Source organism: Helicoverpa zea, chromosome 19 (genome assembly GCF_022581195.2).
Source record: "Helicoverpa zea isolate HzStark_Cry1AcR chromosome 19, ilHelZeax1.1, whole genome shotgun sequence".
Taxonomy (NCBI): Eukaryota; Metazoa; Arthropoda; class Insecta; order Lepidoptera; family Noctuidae; genus Helicoverpa; species Helicoverpa zea.
Genome location: NC_061470.1, coordinates 8,485,588 through 8,503,239, shown reverse-complemented (window position 1 = coordinate 8,503,239; position 17,652 = coordinate 8,485,588). Strand labels below are relative to the sequence as shown.

The window sequence follows — 17,652 nt, the reverse complement described above, 5'->3', positions numbered from 1 at the left end:
TTTAGCGAAACAAACATTTTAATAATAAATATAAACAATTGTGTATATTTACATTATTGCTAACTCCGTAGGGGATTGTATCTTATTTACAACGAAATAATATCGAAATAGCTATATTTACTAATCACATGTTACGAGTTCCTACACTAGATATTGCTGATGTAACTAGGTGCTACTACAGTCGACTCTTGTTAATTCAAACCTCTTAGGGAGGGACTCTTAAAATATAACGAATTATCGAGTTTTTGAAATATTAAATGGTTCGAAATTTGTGAGAGAAAATAAATAAAACTTCGAATTATTAATTGTTGATCAATTATTATTTGTTAACTGCTATTTTATAACAATGTCAAAAGTTGAAAGACTGATTTGTGTGCATACATGTATTCATAATGTGAATTAATAATCTTTCGAAACAGCTCCGTCATACTGCTTCAAAACAGATTGCTGCTACTCAGACTGCTCTCTGACTCTGACTTACAATCTTTCCACGTCTTCCTCTCTGCAACTTTGAATTCTCGAGTGTTGGACGACTAAGAATTTGAATTAACGCGTCGTTTTGTTATATAGCAATGCTTTTTTCGTTCGAATTACTAAGTGCTTAAAATGTATTGATTTAGTTCGAAATATAAAGAGATTTTGTAGGGAACTCGTGATAACTTTGAATTAACGAGAGGTTCGAAATATCGCAGGTTTGAATTAACAAGAGTCGACTGTACCACTATTGTACACATAAATTCTAACATACAAATGTAAAGTCGAGCGATCTATATAATATTCAGGCACCAGTGCAATAAGACTTCAGTATTCTCTATAAATCATCTTTTAAATATAATGAATCTAGGCACACTGGAAAAATGAAAATTGGAGTGCTATATCCAATATTTAAAAACGCCTAACCATGGAATACATAAAAATAAATTGGTAATACAGTAAATACGTTCTGATATTATCTTTGTTTTGTATAATAAAGCTTATTGGAGCATTATTTACTCACTATCTGGCTTAATTATACATTTATCGCGGCCCATCAAATATAAAGAATTAAAGAAAAATGGTACATTGCACTCCTGTTATGATTGTAGGTACTGTATTGTATTTGTCAACCAACCACTACATAATTGTAACATATCAAGCAGTGTTACTTAGGAGTATTGTGTAAACTTTATGGTCGGTACAGACTTACGAACGTACTCAATAAACTCGTTTTAATTCGAGCAAAGATCTGTGAACCTATGGGCCTATACTATAGTATCTGGTATGAGTCCAAGATATGGACTCTAGCTAGAGGCTCCGTATGCATCAAACGTAAATTATAACCAGAAAACTCGATATATTTTGTAAAATAATCTTTACTCAAAATTATTAAAGCAAACTCCCGATTTTTAAAGTGGAGGAAACCAGCACATGAAAAGTCACTCAACTGATGTACTTAATTTTTGACTTCACAAAAAATCAATCGATTGCCGAATCTATTCAAACACAAAAAAAAATCGTTTTTTCAAATTAGGCTGACAAATCAGCACTTTTTGAACGTCTAAAACAAAAACAAAAGACAGCCCCTAAAACGCCCCCCTTTACTCTGGTATATCTATGGCGCTATGTATGACACGGCTGGGCCGGTAGACGGCGCCGTGTCAGTGGTGTATGGTGTAGACCGCAGGGTGCGGCGGCGCGGGCTGCGGCTGCAGGATGATGCGGTGCGTCACGCCGCCCAGCTCCTGCTGCCCCAGCCCCGACACCGCCACCGTGCCCGGCTGCAGCTGAACATAAAGATAAAAATCATCACCACAAAATACTACGCAAATGACATATCTTTGCTGATGCGAAGAAGTGAGGCATCTAATGGCTGGCTTTAGATGGCCAAAGTTATTTGACGTGAAGAGTAAATGGGGTTAATACAGTGAATAAAAACAATGGCGAGGTCAGTCATTGTTTCTTGCATTGATATTGATATCTATGTAATCTATCTAAAATTGATATTGATAACACAGCGTGTTTGTCGTAGATGGCAAAATTCGTCTAATTAAAAGAAATAAAACGTTGCTATACCCAGTTAAAACATGTATGTATGGCAGAAAAGAAAGTAGGTATGTATTTAGTGCTTACCTGTAATATATTGGGCAGCATGGTCTGACACGAGGAGGTGGCCACGTGCAACTGTTGCTGCTGCACTTGTTGCACGCCCACAGCCTGAAAAGTGTTAATCTCTTTAACCAGATATCGATAAAAGGCATATGATACATGAGGACTTTAAGTTGACAGAATATATAAATAAATAAAAATACTCCATTCGAAGAAGTTCTAAGCTAAAGAAAAAAAATTTGAAATGACTTTTTATTTTAAGACTCCGTATACTTTTCAAGTAGCTTTGCTAGTCCGAAGCTAGCTTTAAATATAAAATCTGTATGACCACAAGATCAGCTTCAGAGAAGTAACAATTATTTGACTTCGCGAACTGTACCTGTATCGTGAAGTTGAAATATCGATGGCTACTCACGTGTATTTGTATAGGTTGATGCTGCGGGTGTATCTGTATGGTTTGTACTTGAAGCTGCTGCGGCTGTTGCTGTAACAATCAATACTTCTTGTTAGAACATTCTCTTATTTATAACATTTAGTACGTTAACTATATAACACCACACGTAGAAATAAAAACATGCTCTGCAAAAAAATGCTAATAAAAAGCAATCCTTACATTACAAATGCGAAGACTTCACGACAAAACTATTGGACCCAATTTTTCACACATCTGTGTAAAAAATGCGGTATGCGGATAATAGACATGAGATAGTCTGAAGATTCAGAATGAAATAGGCTACTTGTTATCCGCATACGGTAAAAAGTTAGCGTTCGTGTACCAAAGGAAAGCATTTTGAGGAAACTGACCTAAAGTTTAGATACTTTACTACAAAGGATTTAATTCTCCAATCCGCCATGACTATGCAGAGAGACACAATAATCGTCATTATTGAAAGCACAGTGCGTCGAAATGAAATGAAAACTAATAAAATAATGGACAACACAAATGAGACGTATACCGTGTTAACCTGTTGTGTTTGCTGCAGCTGCAGCGACTGCACTGAAGATATCACCGGGTACGGGTGCTGGCTCTGTAACCAACATTACTATTACTATTTCGAAATTCTGTACCTTATTTTGTTTAGCCATTTTCAAATTTTATGGTACATATTATATATCATCAGTTTATTACAAAGCCCGCACCTCATTACCCTTTTGTTAAGATTATTAAATATTTATACCAAAGAAATGATGGATGGCTCGGAGATCGGTATGGTTAGGTTAGAAATAATGTTACTTATGAGATGATGGCAAATACAAGAGTATGGAAAAAGAAAACATGTTGCGCCAACCCCAAATAAAATTGGGATAAAGACAGGAGGATAATGATTATGTTAAGATTTTTATACATATAAAGCTTTATCGGACCTTTTTTAAATAAGTAAATAAATATTATAATTAATCTATAATACTGGTTAGAAGTCTTTACCTGAACACCAGACACAGTGATGCCTTGTTGAACATGCTGCGCGTGTATCGGCACCGCTAGCTGTTGCACGTTGCCGACCTGCAACACAGCCTGTTGCTGCAACTGCTGTTGTTGATGGTGTTGCACCTGCTGTTGCACTTGTTGTTGCACTTGTTGCTGTTGCACTTGTACTTGTTGGACTTGTTGGTGTTGTTGTTGTTGTTGCTGCAACTGTTGGTGTTGCACCTGCTGTTGTTGCACTTGCACCTGTTGTTGTTGCACTTGTTGTTGTTGTTGTTGTTGCTGCTGTTGTTGCTGCGTTTGCTGTTGTGTGAGGAATATTATTGGCTCCGAGTTTCGGGTGTTATCCTGAAATTGTTTTAAAGCATTATTAAAAAACCGTTATTTGCAAAGAAGCCCTGATACTCGCATCAAGTGATATTGGAAACCGACCCCAACAGTAGTTAAAGGCTAGTAGGAAAAGGCTTGTCAGATGATGATTTATGGGCTGCGGGATTGTTCGAAAGAGTTACCGCGGCCCTGGTACATAAATAGCCTGAGACGGAACACGACGGTTTTTAGTCAGTAAGAGTCTGACACTCCCTTAACGCTGCCACAGCAGGAGGGGTCATTTGGTGATTTTTGACGACGTTAAAAAAAAGATGATGATTCATATCGAAAGGCCAGTTAAGTCTGTATCTTACCTGATTGGCTTGTGTGTGCACCAGCATATGTTTCTTTAAGTTGTGCAAATTCATGTATGTCTTCACGCAGAAGCCGCATTTGTAGCGAGTGACCTTCTGCTGCGGAGGACGCTCCACTTGACCTTGAACTTGAAGGACTTGTTGCTCTTGAACTTGGATTTGGATTTGACCTTGAGCTGTAAAAAATACATGTTACATTATTATTTAGGGCTTATATTTTAGGCACTTAAGATTTCGGATTTCGATTCATAATGTTAAAATTGGTACCCAAAATAGGGTTACAGAATCTTTACTTGAGAAAACAATTAAAAGGGTTTATGGAATTTATGTGCTGGCAAATGTAATTGAATCTTCATAATTATTAGATTGTGAGCAAAAAAAAAATACCGTCCAATAGTCTTGCTCTGATTGGTTTTTAGTTTTTTTTTTCATCTCTATAATACTTGCCCTTATTACATGAAAAAAACACAGCAACTTTGTTCTAAGATATTAAAAGTACGGTTCTCTGAAAATGGAATGGCAGGTCGTAATCAAGTTCCAAAGACAGGCAAGCGCATTCGCGCAGAGATTTCTAAAAATGGTTTCTGCTTAGCCACTCGCGGGATATTCCGTGGCGACAAAAACTTTAGCGACAACTATACTTTGGATCTGCACGTCCATATAGTCGATGTTTATTGTGGTATGCTCGGTGACGGTCTGTCACCGTGTGTCTTCATGTTTTTCTTGTATGAATTCGATTCTAGCCTGGTGGCTGGTCATACATATAGTGAAGGTTTGGCGACATACCTTGGTGCTGCACGTCCATATCGTCGGTGCTGGTGGTGGTATGCTCGGTGACGGTCGCGTCGGTCTTGTCGGCGCTCATCTCCGACTTGCTGATGCCGTGAGTCTTCATGTGTTTCTTGTATGAATTCCATACTACATAGCCTGGGTGGATAGTCATACATGCTGTGAAGGTTTGGCGCCATACCTTGGTTCTGCACGTCCATATCATCAGTGCTGGTGGTGGTATGCTCGGTGACGGTCGCGTCGGTCTTGTCGGCGCTCGCCTCCGACGCGGACGACTCCGTCTCCGACTTGCTGACGCCGTGAGTCTTCATGTGTTTCTTGTAGGAGTTCGATTCTACGTAACCTGAAAGCGCATATTATTGTTAAAGATGTACCTTGTAGATTGTGGGTTCGATATCTGGGGTTTTTCCAATTTAGACCTTTTTTGCATTTTAGAGAAAAAAAAGAGAAGAAGAAATTATTTTTGGTTACATTGCAAATATTTCGTACATAATTTCGATTTTGTTAATACACTTTTGTTGCTGACTGTATAGTACATACTATTTATATGATCAAGTGCAGTTGTTTTTAAAGTTTTAGGTATGTTACGGTGCGTCTGCGTCACCTCCCGTGCGTGCGATGCGAGCGCGAGTCGGTGGGGCGCGACGAAAATATACGTGGCACAGCGTAATGGCGCGGTATCGCCTGCCCGTTCGCGTTGAATCGCCCGCACAGGCCGCACTCCTATAGTGTTACATACCCTTCCCGCAGACCTGGCAGTGGTACTTCTTCTCGCCGGAGTGGTAGCGGCGGTGCACGGCGAGGTAGGAGGCGGAGCTGAAGCGCTGCTGGCAGACGCCGCACTCGAACAGCTTCTCGCCGGTGTGCTTGCTGGCGTGCACGCGCAGCTCCGTGCGCGACGTGCAGCCCTTCAGGCATACTGGGCACGCGAACCTGGGACCAGCGACAGACAAACATGAAATCGTATGTGCTGTAATACATCATGCTAACATTAGTTAGCCACGCGACAAATAAAAAACTGGAAAGAAAAACATGAGCATCAGATACGCACCTCTTGTTCCCAGTATGTGTGACCATATGGTTGTTCCTGGCGGAGGAGGTGGTGAAGCGCGCGAAGCATATCTTGCAGCTGTAGGGCTTCTCGCCCGTGTGCGTGCGGCGGTGGTAGATCAGCGCCGACTGCTGCGCGAAGCGGCGCTCGCAGTACTGGCACTCGTATGGACGCTCACCTGAACAAAATACGAGTATATTCAACATTTCTCGGGTATTTCGCAAACAGACCATCTATACTAAGGAGACACATTTACTTTGTTTGTGTTAAGGAAACTGCTGACCGGCTTTGAAAAATTATTTCAGTATTGGGAAACTGGAGTATCCCTAAGTAACGTAAGCTATATTTTGTCTGGGTACTGGAAGATGTTCGCGCGGGATGCGGATGAAACGGCGAGAAACAGATAGTATTTCATAGGGGCAATATAATGATCTGTGACGAGCACTTAGATCTTCTCATTTGTTGAACAAAACTTATTAGTAAATACTCGTTATATAGCAAAATATTCAAAACCAATAAATTATTATAAATAATATTAATATTTACTTATAAGTTTTACTTACCAGTATGCACTCGCATGTGCGCATTAAGCTTGGACACTTCATAGAAGCCCTTGTTACACACGGTGCACACGTGGTTCCGAATGCCGCGATGCTTCTTCATGTGCTGGCACAGCGTCGAGTGACGGCGGAACGTCTTGTTGCATTCCGTACATTTTAGCGGCTTCTCACCAGTGTGCAGGCGAAAATGAACCTGTATGGCGAACACAGACATGTAAACCTCCTTAGTAGTGTTACAAAGTACTGGCCACATTTAGTAGGTGACAGAAAAAAAAATGATTCGGCCATGACGTGATGTGTCAAAAATTCATAATAGAAATTGACGTAAACATTTTATAAAAAACATTTTAATACGAGCGCTTCGCACAAGTTTTTTTTGGTCATTTAGGCTCTATATGAATAGTTGTGTCAGTGCTGGTGATATTTTAGGAACAGTGAAGTTGTGTCTTGAGTAAGGAAAGTAAGCAGCAATGGGTTTCGACTTCTACGGCATTCTGGGCGTGAAGCGCAACTGTACGCAGCTGGAGGTGAAGCGCGCGTACCGGCGGCTGGCGCTCAAGTACAACCCCGAGCGGCACGACAACGACGAGAACATGCAGCGCATCTTCGCGCTCATCGGCGAGGCCTACGAGGTGCTGTCCGACCACCTGCGCCGCGCCGTGTACGACCAGTACGGCGAGGACGGGCTCAAGCGCGGCGTGCCCGGCCCGCTGCTGTACCTGCAGTCCTACTACTACCACGGCGACCCAGTCCGCACCTTCAACGAGTTCTTCGGCACCGCCAACCCCTACGCCGACCTGCTCGACTACTACGAGAACCCGCCGCCCATGTTCGAGTCGCCGCTCGGCAAGGGCTACAAGGAGAAGGACGCCACCATCGTCAGACCCCTCGCGCTCTCTTTAGAAGAAGTTTACAAAGGAGGACTCAAGAAAATGAAGATTCAAAGGTTGGTGTTCACAGATGAGACGTGTACGGAACTGAAGCTGAGAGAAAAAGTTCTGTCCATTCCCATTAAAGCTGGCATTTATCCAAATACAGAAGTGAGATTCAAAGAAGAGGGCGACCAGGGCCCGACGAGAATTCCAGCTGATGTTATTTTTATAACTGAAGATCGACCGCACGATACATTCATCAGGTCCGGTCTGAGCGACTTACTTTACATACAGAATATCACACTACAAGAAGCGCTCTGCGGTTTCATGGTAGCAATCAAAACCCTAGACGAAAGAATGCTGAGAATAAAAATATCTGACGTTGTAACCCCCACGTACGAAAAGATCATAGAAGACGAGGGATTGCCGTTGCCGGCTTGTCCTACGAAGGCAAAAGGTAATTTAATATTAAGGTTTCGGATCGACTTCCCAGAATATTTGTCGAAGCGCAGTAAAAAGGCTTTCGAAGAGGCATTCAAGATAAAAGATGAGGAAGAAGAGAAGTTTGAAAAATTGCCCTGTGGTACATTGTCGGACACTACGATCTTTAATACCTAATAAAATATGCGAAATTTGTTGAATAAACATTTATCCTCGAAGGGCATAGTTATTATGTAGTGTTGTTACCTAAAGGGAACAGAAATGAGAATGTTGAGATGGATATGTGGTGTGACAAGAGGAAGTCTGAAAGGTTGGGGATGATACGCATGCAACAAAGTGTGTGTATGAATGTAGATGGATGGAGAGGAAGAGGGTGACCTAAGAAAAGATGGATGGATTGCCTGAAAGATGACATGAATAAGAAGGGAGTAAGACATATAATTACATTTGGAACAGGGTAGGAAGATGAAGTTGTTACCTTAAGGTCTGTGGGGTTATAGAAGCTCTTAGTGCAAGTGGAGCAGACGTAGGGCCGCTCGCCGCGGTGCCTCGCCATGTGCGAGCGCAGAGCATACGCGCTGTAGAAGCGCTTGTCGCACACCGTGCACAGGTGCGTCTTCTGCTCGAAGTGCGTCTGCCGGTGCCGGTACAGCAGCGTCTTGGTGGGGAACGTGCGCTGGCAGACGGAGCATGTCGGCTGCTTGGCAGGCCGCGCCTCGTGGGTACGCATGTGCATTTTTAGCATACCCTGACCCTACACCGGGAAATAACATCTCAGATATAGGTTGTTAGTTAAGTTAGCAGAATAAGCCCCGGTTTCACTGGTTACCTTAAGTGTCAGTTAGTTATCTGACATTTAATTCTACCTGAAAGATTTGAAGACAAAGGCTGCTTATATTTTTTTGGCATAGGTACATTAATATCCGAAACCTGTTCATCTAAAAGGTATAGCATATTTGTAAGATAATTTCCTGACTTATCTTTCAGAAGTTCCTGATAGGATATCAGGGACTTTAGCGAAATTATATTTTTAGTGAAATTGACCATAAATTCTATACTTGTTATTTAAAATCTGCGACACTATGTTCTTACCTTAAAAGTTCTATCACAGATAGAGCACATGGGCGGTTTCTTGCAATTAGCTTTGATCCAGTTGGTGTGCGAGCGCATGTGCTGCTTCAGCCAGCGCGAATGCTTGAACTCCTTGTGGCAGAGATTGCATACATGACGCCCGGGCGACACTGTGGACGTCGCTTGGAATAAAACCAGTTGCAAGTAGTTCTCCTCGTCAGAGTTCAGACCTTCTTTGTCTTTCTGCTGAGCGATGTCTGGTTGTAGCTAGAAAGGAGAATATATTTTGTTATTATATAATCACTAGCGACCCGCCCCGGCTTCGCACGGGTGCAATGCTATTTAATGTATGATATTATACATTATAAAAACCGACTTCCAAAAACAGTAAACAGCAAAAAAAAAAAAATTTAGGTGCATCGGCCTAGAAGTCGGTGTCTAATGGATGTTACTAAGTTAATTTTGCCACCGATTTCTAGGCCGATGCACCTAAAATTATTATTATTTTTTTGCTTTTTAGTGTTTTTGGAAGTCGGTTTAATTTTTTTGTAAAAAAGTTTTTTATTTACAGCTTTTTAGTGATACGAATAGTTGTCACTATCCATATAAGTGGAAAGTTCTTATCAATACAAAGAATATAAGCCCAAATACGAGGTATTTTGCGCTAAGTCGTGTCAGAAGTATAGAAGGTATAGTTTTGTCAGATTTGGATGCCAACAAGTTACTTAATCGACCACACGACGGCAGGGCGTTGGCAGAAATAACGAGGTTAAGAAATCTTCCTTCCAATACTTAAACGTCGGTAAACATTTCCATTTAGAATATCCTTAAACTGTTTTTCGTCTTCACTGTCGAATCTGCAATATTACCCATCTCAGCTTAAAGTGTACATCAATACGAATAAAATACGCCCAAACACTATGTAGCTGCTATCGACCATTAAGGAGTTCCCTAAACTGTACTGCACCTGCATCACTGACCTTGCTGTGGCAGTCATAACCCATCTCAGCTTAAAGTTCTTGTCGCCACGAATAAAATAAACCCATACATTATGTAGCTGCTATCAACCATTAAGGAGTTCCCTAAACTGTACTGCACCTGCATCACTGACCTTGCTGTGGCAGTCATAACCCATCTCATCTTAAAGTTCTTGTCAATACTAATAAAATAAGCCCAAACACGAGGTAGTTAAGATGTGCCGTTTAGGAGTTCCCTCGATCCTCTGTCGTCTCCATCATCAGATCTGCCCTAAACCTCCATAGTATTGTAGTCTCATCAGATAAACACATAAATATAAAGTTTGTACCCCATGCTCGCCTACAATTTTCAAGAGATGCCCTCGATTTCTCAGGGTTCCCACCATCAGATCCTGATCTGATGACAATGGGACCAAATGACAAGCATACCCTTTCAAATAATAAAAGAATTTTTGAAATCGGTCCTGGCGTCTTTGAGAAATCGAGTAACAAACATAAAAAAAAAAAAAAAAATACAGCCGAATTGAGAACCTCCTCCTTTTTTTTTGAAGTCGGTTGAAAAATATATACCATACCATATAACATATCTATTAAAAAAACCGCATGAAAATCGGTTGCGTAGTTTTGAAGATTTAAACGTACAAAGGGACAGCAACTTTGTTTTATACTATGTTGTCATTGGCATTATTTATGGCACACCAACGACTAGTTTAATTAATTCAACGATTAATCTAGAACTAAAATGTCTCACCTTTTCAACCTCATATTCTTGTTTGGACTCCGTGTTTTCGGCAGTCAGCGGGTCCGGCGTGGCCGTGAAGAAGCCGTCCAGTATCTGAGCCGGGTTGGTCAGCGGCACCTCCATGTATTGCATGTATGACGGCTCCGCGCAGTTTAGGCTCAGTAACTTGTCCTTCTGTAAAGGTAGAACTAAATGTAGAGACTTGCTATTTACAAGAACATCGTGTTGGCAAGTAACCTTGAATATAATAACAGCAACCCTGACTGTATGTGCGACGTTTCCGTCATACGAAAATTGTTGATTTGAAATAATAAAAGCTGGATGGTCTGAACTCTGAGTCTATAGTCAATTATATATTTTGGCAAATCGGTACGTGTGTATGGACAGCTAAAAAGCCTCCTTTTGAAGTAAGTTTTATGGTCAGTTTTATCAGTTACTGATTAAGTCTCTGATAGCCTATAACTTATCTGCCAGATAAATTATAACTTTTGGTTTCAAATCTTGGATACCTAGCAATATCCAGCAGAAATTATAAGCAGCTTTTATCGACAGTTAACTAACCGACAGTTTATTGGTAACCAGTGAAACCTTAATATTCTTGAACCAGATAGTCAAGTACGTACCTCCTCCCTCTCCCTCTTAAAGGCCTCCTCAGCCATGCGCGCGGCATGTTCCCGGAGCGTGACGTCATTCCTCTCGACGAGTTCCTTGAAGGCGTGGCACCGGGAGATCTGGTGCACGCACTGGAGGCACAGCTGGGGGGGCAGGCCGTCTCCTACAGCCACCTATAGAGTACAACTGCATTTGTAAATAATTTAGCATTTCGACGAGGATCCATCCATTTGTGCCGATGGAACTATTTTCTGCGTATAGAGTACCTAGCCTATGTACACTATATGTGTATGCAAAATAAGATGTACAGTTGTGAAGATACCTACTAACATTCGTAAAAATGACAGTCACACACGCAAGTGCATCGACGAACTTTTACCGGCGATGTCTGACTGAGTGTCGTGCATCGAGTACTTGCGTGGGGTACATAGGTTCACAACTGTTGTGCTATATAGGTAATGGACATAGAATAGATGTAGGATGTAGAATAGATGAACTATCTCTTTTTTTAGCAGTTTAGGTGTGAAACACCACAGACAGATACTTTGGGCGCTCTCACATCAAGTAGCGGATTCTCAACTCAATTTTTCGAATGACACGTGAAAACGCGCTAGCCAAGTTTTTTGTCGCTCGGAAAATGTCGCGAGTAAAAAACTGAACGGAAAATCCGCTCATGTATAAGCGCTGCGAATTAAAATCCAGATTGCATTGCGAGAAAGAGATAGTAGGTGTTCTCCTTTCCTTTTGTTTAAATTCATTTGTTTTCGGCTCTGGAATCGGGAATCGTCGCTGGACGGAATTTGATGATAGAAAAAGTTATTTTTTCGGCTAGGTATAGTAAGTTCAACTCAGTCTTGCGCGCGGCCTTATGTGTGGGTAACCCTTGTACATACACAGTGACTTTGTGTGCGTGACAAGAGGTACAGTCGGGTACAAATACAGTTATTTAGGGGTTACGGCTGTTTAAAGAAAAACAGTTATTACGTAATTTACCGTCTTACCACAAAAACTTTTAAACGTCAGTTTATGCCTTGTCTAAAAAAATGACAAATTATGACGTTGACATATGGTTCATTTTGCAGCCAAAATTTTATTAGACAAGTGTAAAACAGGGTTTAAAGTTTTTGTAGTAAGGCCATTAATGTTTATTTATTTATAATGATTCTGAATCGCTACTTGAAAAATCAAATGATGAATTTTCGGATTCGCTACTCTCACCGAGGTAAATTATAAATTTTGACTCCATGTCAAAATGTCTATAGTATTTTTCTTTTTTCTTTTGTACATGTCGACAAGTATTACCCAACATCCCTTCATCAATATGACTTAAACGTTCATTTATGAGTTTCATTATTTCCGTCTTATTTTGGTCGACATTATGCGAAGCAATATTATTTTTTAAAATAGGGTATTACATGCATTTTTGAAATATATCTTAAATAAATTCTTTAGTCTTAATATATCTCTAAAAAATTAAAAATATTTTTTTTTCTCACGTTATGTACGAATATAAATTAATTGTTTTATCATAATTTCAAATTTCGCGCGTATTTCGCGAAAACGCGGCACACAACGGACGCCATGATTGTTTTTTGGTCATGACGTCATTACGCTACTACAGCTGTCAGTAATACATATTTTGATAGGGTCATTTCGCCTGTTGGCGACCATTTAGTGCAGTTGGCAAGTTTGACGGCGATAATAAAAATGCTCCAGCACTCATTTCCATGTCAAATTTGTGTAATGTATTCCTTATATACTCTATTTTAAGATTAACTTTCAGTTGTATAAGAAATATCTTACGTTTTCTATTTAAATCGATAAACCTCAGAATTAGGCGTTTTACCCAGTTTGCGTCCACAAAATCCAATTCGCGTCCACCCATGGTCCAGTTTGCGTCCAGCGGCTTTGAAAAGGAATATAGGGGTGAAATTGTTAAGAATTAATAAAGAAAGATTGTATTTGAACAATTTCTTTATTTAACAATACACTTAATTATTAAAAATCAACATTATCATCATTTAAAATTCACTTTACAAAATAAAAATAATTCTTCTCAACATTGGTTTAAGTAACTTAAAATTAAGCAATTAATTTTGAAACTTGAAGAATAAACAGTAATCAATTCTGTTAATTTTACTCTAAATCACAGGGAATGCTTAAGATCCGCCTTGATTATACTAAGTTTTTGGCCATATTATTTTTTTTTATTAGCCTATGCTGTCCCACTGCTGGGCAAAGGCCTCCCCCATAGCCTTCCATTTTTCTCTGTCCATCGCTATTTGTGGCCAGTCCGAGAGGAAGCTGTCCAAGTCTTCTCTCTAGCGTTTTCTTAGTCTCCCTCTCGGTCACCTTCCATCCTCAGGGATCCAGTGTGTGGTGATGTTGGCCCACTTGTCCGGGTGCATTCGACTTCAACTTTGCAGACTTATTGCCCACATCTACTATGCCCGGATCTTGGACCGGATAATGGTGTTGCGTAGGTATCCGGTCACTAAGCCGTATGCTGAGCAGGCTACGCTCCATGCTCCTTTGGCATACTTTTAGCCTGGACTTTTGAGATTCGGTCAAAGACCAAGTCTGAGCGCCGTAGGTTAGGATGGGCAGAATACACATGTCGACTAGTTTCCGCTTCAGACATAAAGGGAGTTCTCCCTTCATGGACCAGTAGCTCTTCCAGGCGTTTTCGATCCGTAGATCGATTTCCTTTCATATTAAATTAACAAAACAATTTAATAATTTTGTGTAAACATACAACTAAAAGAATTGTTGAGTCAATAAATTATCAGACAAGGTAGCATATTCTTTGCATATTTTTTATCGATTTATTCTTCTCTCGAATAACATTTAACGCTTTATTTAAATCTTCTTCTGTGTATGTTGTCTTTTCCTTCTTTTTTCCTGTATCGGAAGAACTTATCTTAAATGAAATTACTTATATCAGTTGATAATTTAATTATAACCACGTATATATCTTAATAAAAAAATGTACTGTTTAATATTAGTATATTAGTATATTAATATTATAGTTCGGCCATTCAGAGAATGCGTTCCTGACACGTCGCGATTGAACTGACGACGTAACTTTGCAATGGCGTTGCAGTTACGATAAAAATATTTTTGCTGGTTGTTTACCGTTTTAACAATTGAGGAGCATTAAAACAACATTATTATATCAATAATCAATGAATGTAGTTACGTCGTCAGTTCAATCGCGACGTGTCAGGAACGCATTCTCTGAATGGCCGAACTATAGTATATTAAACAGTATGTTTTAATTATTTTTTATAAGCAAGTATTTAACGAAAACAGTGGACGCAATTTGGTTTATTATTATAGAGGATAGTTTTAGTTCGCGTCCATTGTGGACGCAAAGTGGAAGTTTCGTAAAATTCGATGTAGTAATTCGCGTCCACCTTATTTTACTCGTTAAATATAAAAAACATTACCAAATTCATAATAAACATTATACTTTTATTCATCATTAAACTGTTGAAATAGCTATCTATCCTAAAATTCACATAAAACAATATAAAACTTACCATCAAACACGCCGCTGCACACTAATTTTTATCTAAAATTCTGCGTGTTTTCGCTTTCTTGTTGAAGAGCCTAGACTAATTATTTTTTCTAAAAGGATTGGTTGGACGCACAGAACGTTTGTCTATCTGTGCGTGCCTCTTATACATTAACGTATTAGCGGTAATGACTTTTCGTTTGATTAGTGTGTTAATTGACTTGTTTTCGAGGATTTTTAAAAGGAGATCGGCAAAATGGACGCGAACTGGGCTATGGACGCGAACAGGCGAAATTACCCTATGTATTGAAAATTTTAACTGACACTTTTGTGTACTACCGTAATGACGTCATTAGCATGGCGGCGACATTTCGTAGTGTTCAAAGACAGATAAAAAAACCTAAAAACTTTAAACTGCAATAAAAAATATATTTATGTACCTTACGAAGTGAAACTAACATTTCCCGATTGCTTTTCCTCTAAACAATCATTGTAATTCACTTTTAATTTTTTTCTCATCTAGACTAAAATACCCTATTCCCCTCACATTTTGTTTACATTATTATACTAGATTATACGTCTTTTTACATTCTTAGTCCACACTTTTATTTATTGTCCGCGTACCCCGAGATCTAGAAAATATGTAAAGAGTATTTAATTCATCTTAGATATTTCACCTCATTTATTTCTTAGATACTGCCAACGTCAATTTGAAAAAACTTATGAGAAAATAATGAAAAACTGTAAAATGTAATAATAAAAAGCTTTGACTGTTGTTTCATTTTTTGAAACGCTACCTGACTCCTTAAACATTTTCTCCGTGAAGAACTAGACATTTTCGTAAACGACTGTACCCATAACAAAAAGCGATAAGAACACGTCATGCTCGGACGACGTCACTGTCACACGAATGAAAGTTGTATATTTACAAGCCGACGCACACATAGGGCCGCGCGCAAATCTGAGTTGAACTATCTATACACCTATTGAAATGCCTAGAATTTAACTGGCAACATTAGATTTCTACCCTCCTTCGAAAGTTGTTTTCGGAAATGAATGAAGGCATTTAATTTGGTAGGTAGGAAGTCCAACTTAATTTGTTGTAGGTACGTAGCTAACGAGATGGGTGCCGGGCGACTGACCGCCTCAAATGAAAGCGCGCTTTGCGATCCTACGATGCTCTCCCTCTCATCTGAGAGATATCACTAGAAACAGTTCTGGAGGTAGAAACCTAACTAGTAAATACAGTTTAATTCATTCGAAAAATACAGTTAATTACATGGTAATTATTTAATTATTACTTATTTGGATTTGAAAAGTTTAATGATTTCTAAAAATATTTTTTTGCGAAAGTCCCATGGATGTTCAAGTGCGTTCCCTTTCCGGGACGCACTATCAAAATATTTCGGTTATCGCAGTCATGCAAAACCAATCCTTGTATAAAGTTATGAAATAAAAAATATGAACGGTGAATACAGGACATTATAACATTTCTACATATTCCCACACCTATCTCAGTCTCTCTGGGTTCATTTAAAATTTTGTTTCAATCATCATGCATACCAACGCGTACGATAGAAAGAGAACGAATGACATTTCTCAACAAAATTTCGAGAGTCCACGCAGTACCTCAGGAATTCGAAATTGTTCACATCTGATGACTTCTAAACAAAGATGACGCGATGTAAAGGACGATACCTATCGATACATGCATATTACGTTTCCCCTGAGTGCGAAAGAGACAAAAATAGATTCCCAAAATATCTTAACAATTTGTCATCTCACCTGCACTTTCGATATGCCCATCAACATCGTTGCTGTAAGTTGTTCAAATAGAGGTCGCATGTCCTTTTTTATCTCTAAACAAGCGCGACATATTTTGTCAAACTGCAAAGGTTTATTCAGAGCAGCCATTTTGAGCTGCAATATGTTTTTGTCCTTGTTTTACGATATTAATTTTCACTACACGACCATTGTACCGAATTCACACTACTTTAAAAGTGCACCTTATATTAATAATTAAAAAATAGCAGAATGCAGTGATATCAAACTGTCCTATTTAACAGTAACTATAAAATTCACCACTCGTCGCTTACAAAACCAAATAAGAAAGAAAGACTGTGACGATGGGTGGGGTGACGAAATTAGAGCGAGCGAATACGTTGTCCGTAACGTAACGCAGCGTATGTAGGAAAGAGATAGCTAATAGTTGAATGTGTTCGATAAAACTGACTGCGAATCAAGGTGAAGTATTTTATGTAGCCCTTATTTCTATAGCAGTAAAGATGCTATTTGATGCTTTTTGCTTTTAGGTTGAATTTATATTTTGAAAATCAACATGAATTAACTTTTCAGAAGATAAACGCATAAAGACTATTAAAACTCAGAAACAACACAACGACCTTGCACTTTAAAACAATACAATAGTGACTCTATCGTAAAACTATTCATTACGAGATCAACAGCTATCTCTCTTCCACCAAAGATGTTTTGGTAGAGTTAGAAAGAGATATCAGTAAAACATCGAACCTTTATTAACAGTTAGTTATAGTTATGATAGGTACGCAGAGTTTTAAATAAATCTAAGATTTATTCGATATTTACGTGTGCAATAATGAGGAAAATGTTTGGTGTATTGATTTGATTGTTTGATGAATTTCACAAACACTTTTTATTTTTAATCTAAGCAATACTCATTCCTTATGTCAGACAATGTCAAATAAAAAATTGTACTGAAAGTGTTCATATTTTTAGCATAATTATGAAGGTGTCTCTGTCGCACTTACTTAAAATCATAATTACATTTCTTTTCAGTTTCTCTCAGCT

At 39.1% G+C, this 17,652-nt stretch overlaps 2 protein-coding genes across 4 annotated transcripts; one reads left to right on the top strand and one right to left on the bottom strand.

Moving 5' to 3' along the window:
• LOC124639827 (zinc finger protein 689-like) lies at positions 1-16,981 on the bottom strand. 3 transcript variants are annotated; one of them, XM_047177316.1, is made up of 15 exons: positions 16,612-16,981; positions 11,321-11,482; positions 10,707-10,871; positions 9,000-9,245; positions 8,386-8,661; positions 6,598-6,787; positions 6,035-6,212; positions 5,723-5,916; positions 5,165-5,326; positions 4,195-4,370; positions 3,512-3,859; positions 3,042-3,113; positions 2,501-2,569; positions 2,110-2,193; positions 1-1,763 (listed from the first exon to the last, which is right to left on the bottom strand). In XM_047177316.1, the coding sequence occupies exons 1-15, from the start codon at positions 16,738-16,740 to the stop codon at positions 1,638-1,640; spliced, it is 2,577 nt and encodes an 858-aa protein (XP_047033272.1). In that variant the 5' UTR covers positions 16,741-16,981; the 3' UTR covers positions 1-1,637. The 3 variants fall into 3 exon arrangements, with proteins under 3 accessions (XP_047033272.1, XP_047033273.1, XP_047033275.1); XM_047177317.1 differs by having other exon boundaries at positions 3,051-3,113; XM_047177319.1 differs by lacking the exon at positions 3,042-3,113 and having other exon boundaries at positions 16,612-16,980.
• LOC124639832 (dnaJ homolog subfamily B member 13-like) lies at positions 6,795-8,084 on the top strand. The gene has a single exon (XM_047177329.1). It carries the CDS (start codon positions 7,065-7,067, stop codon positions 8,082-8,084), a length of 1,020 nt encoding a protein of 339 aa, XP_047033285.1. The 5' UTR covers positions 6,795-7,064.
• Positions 16,982-17,652: the final 671 nt, after the last annotated feature.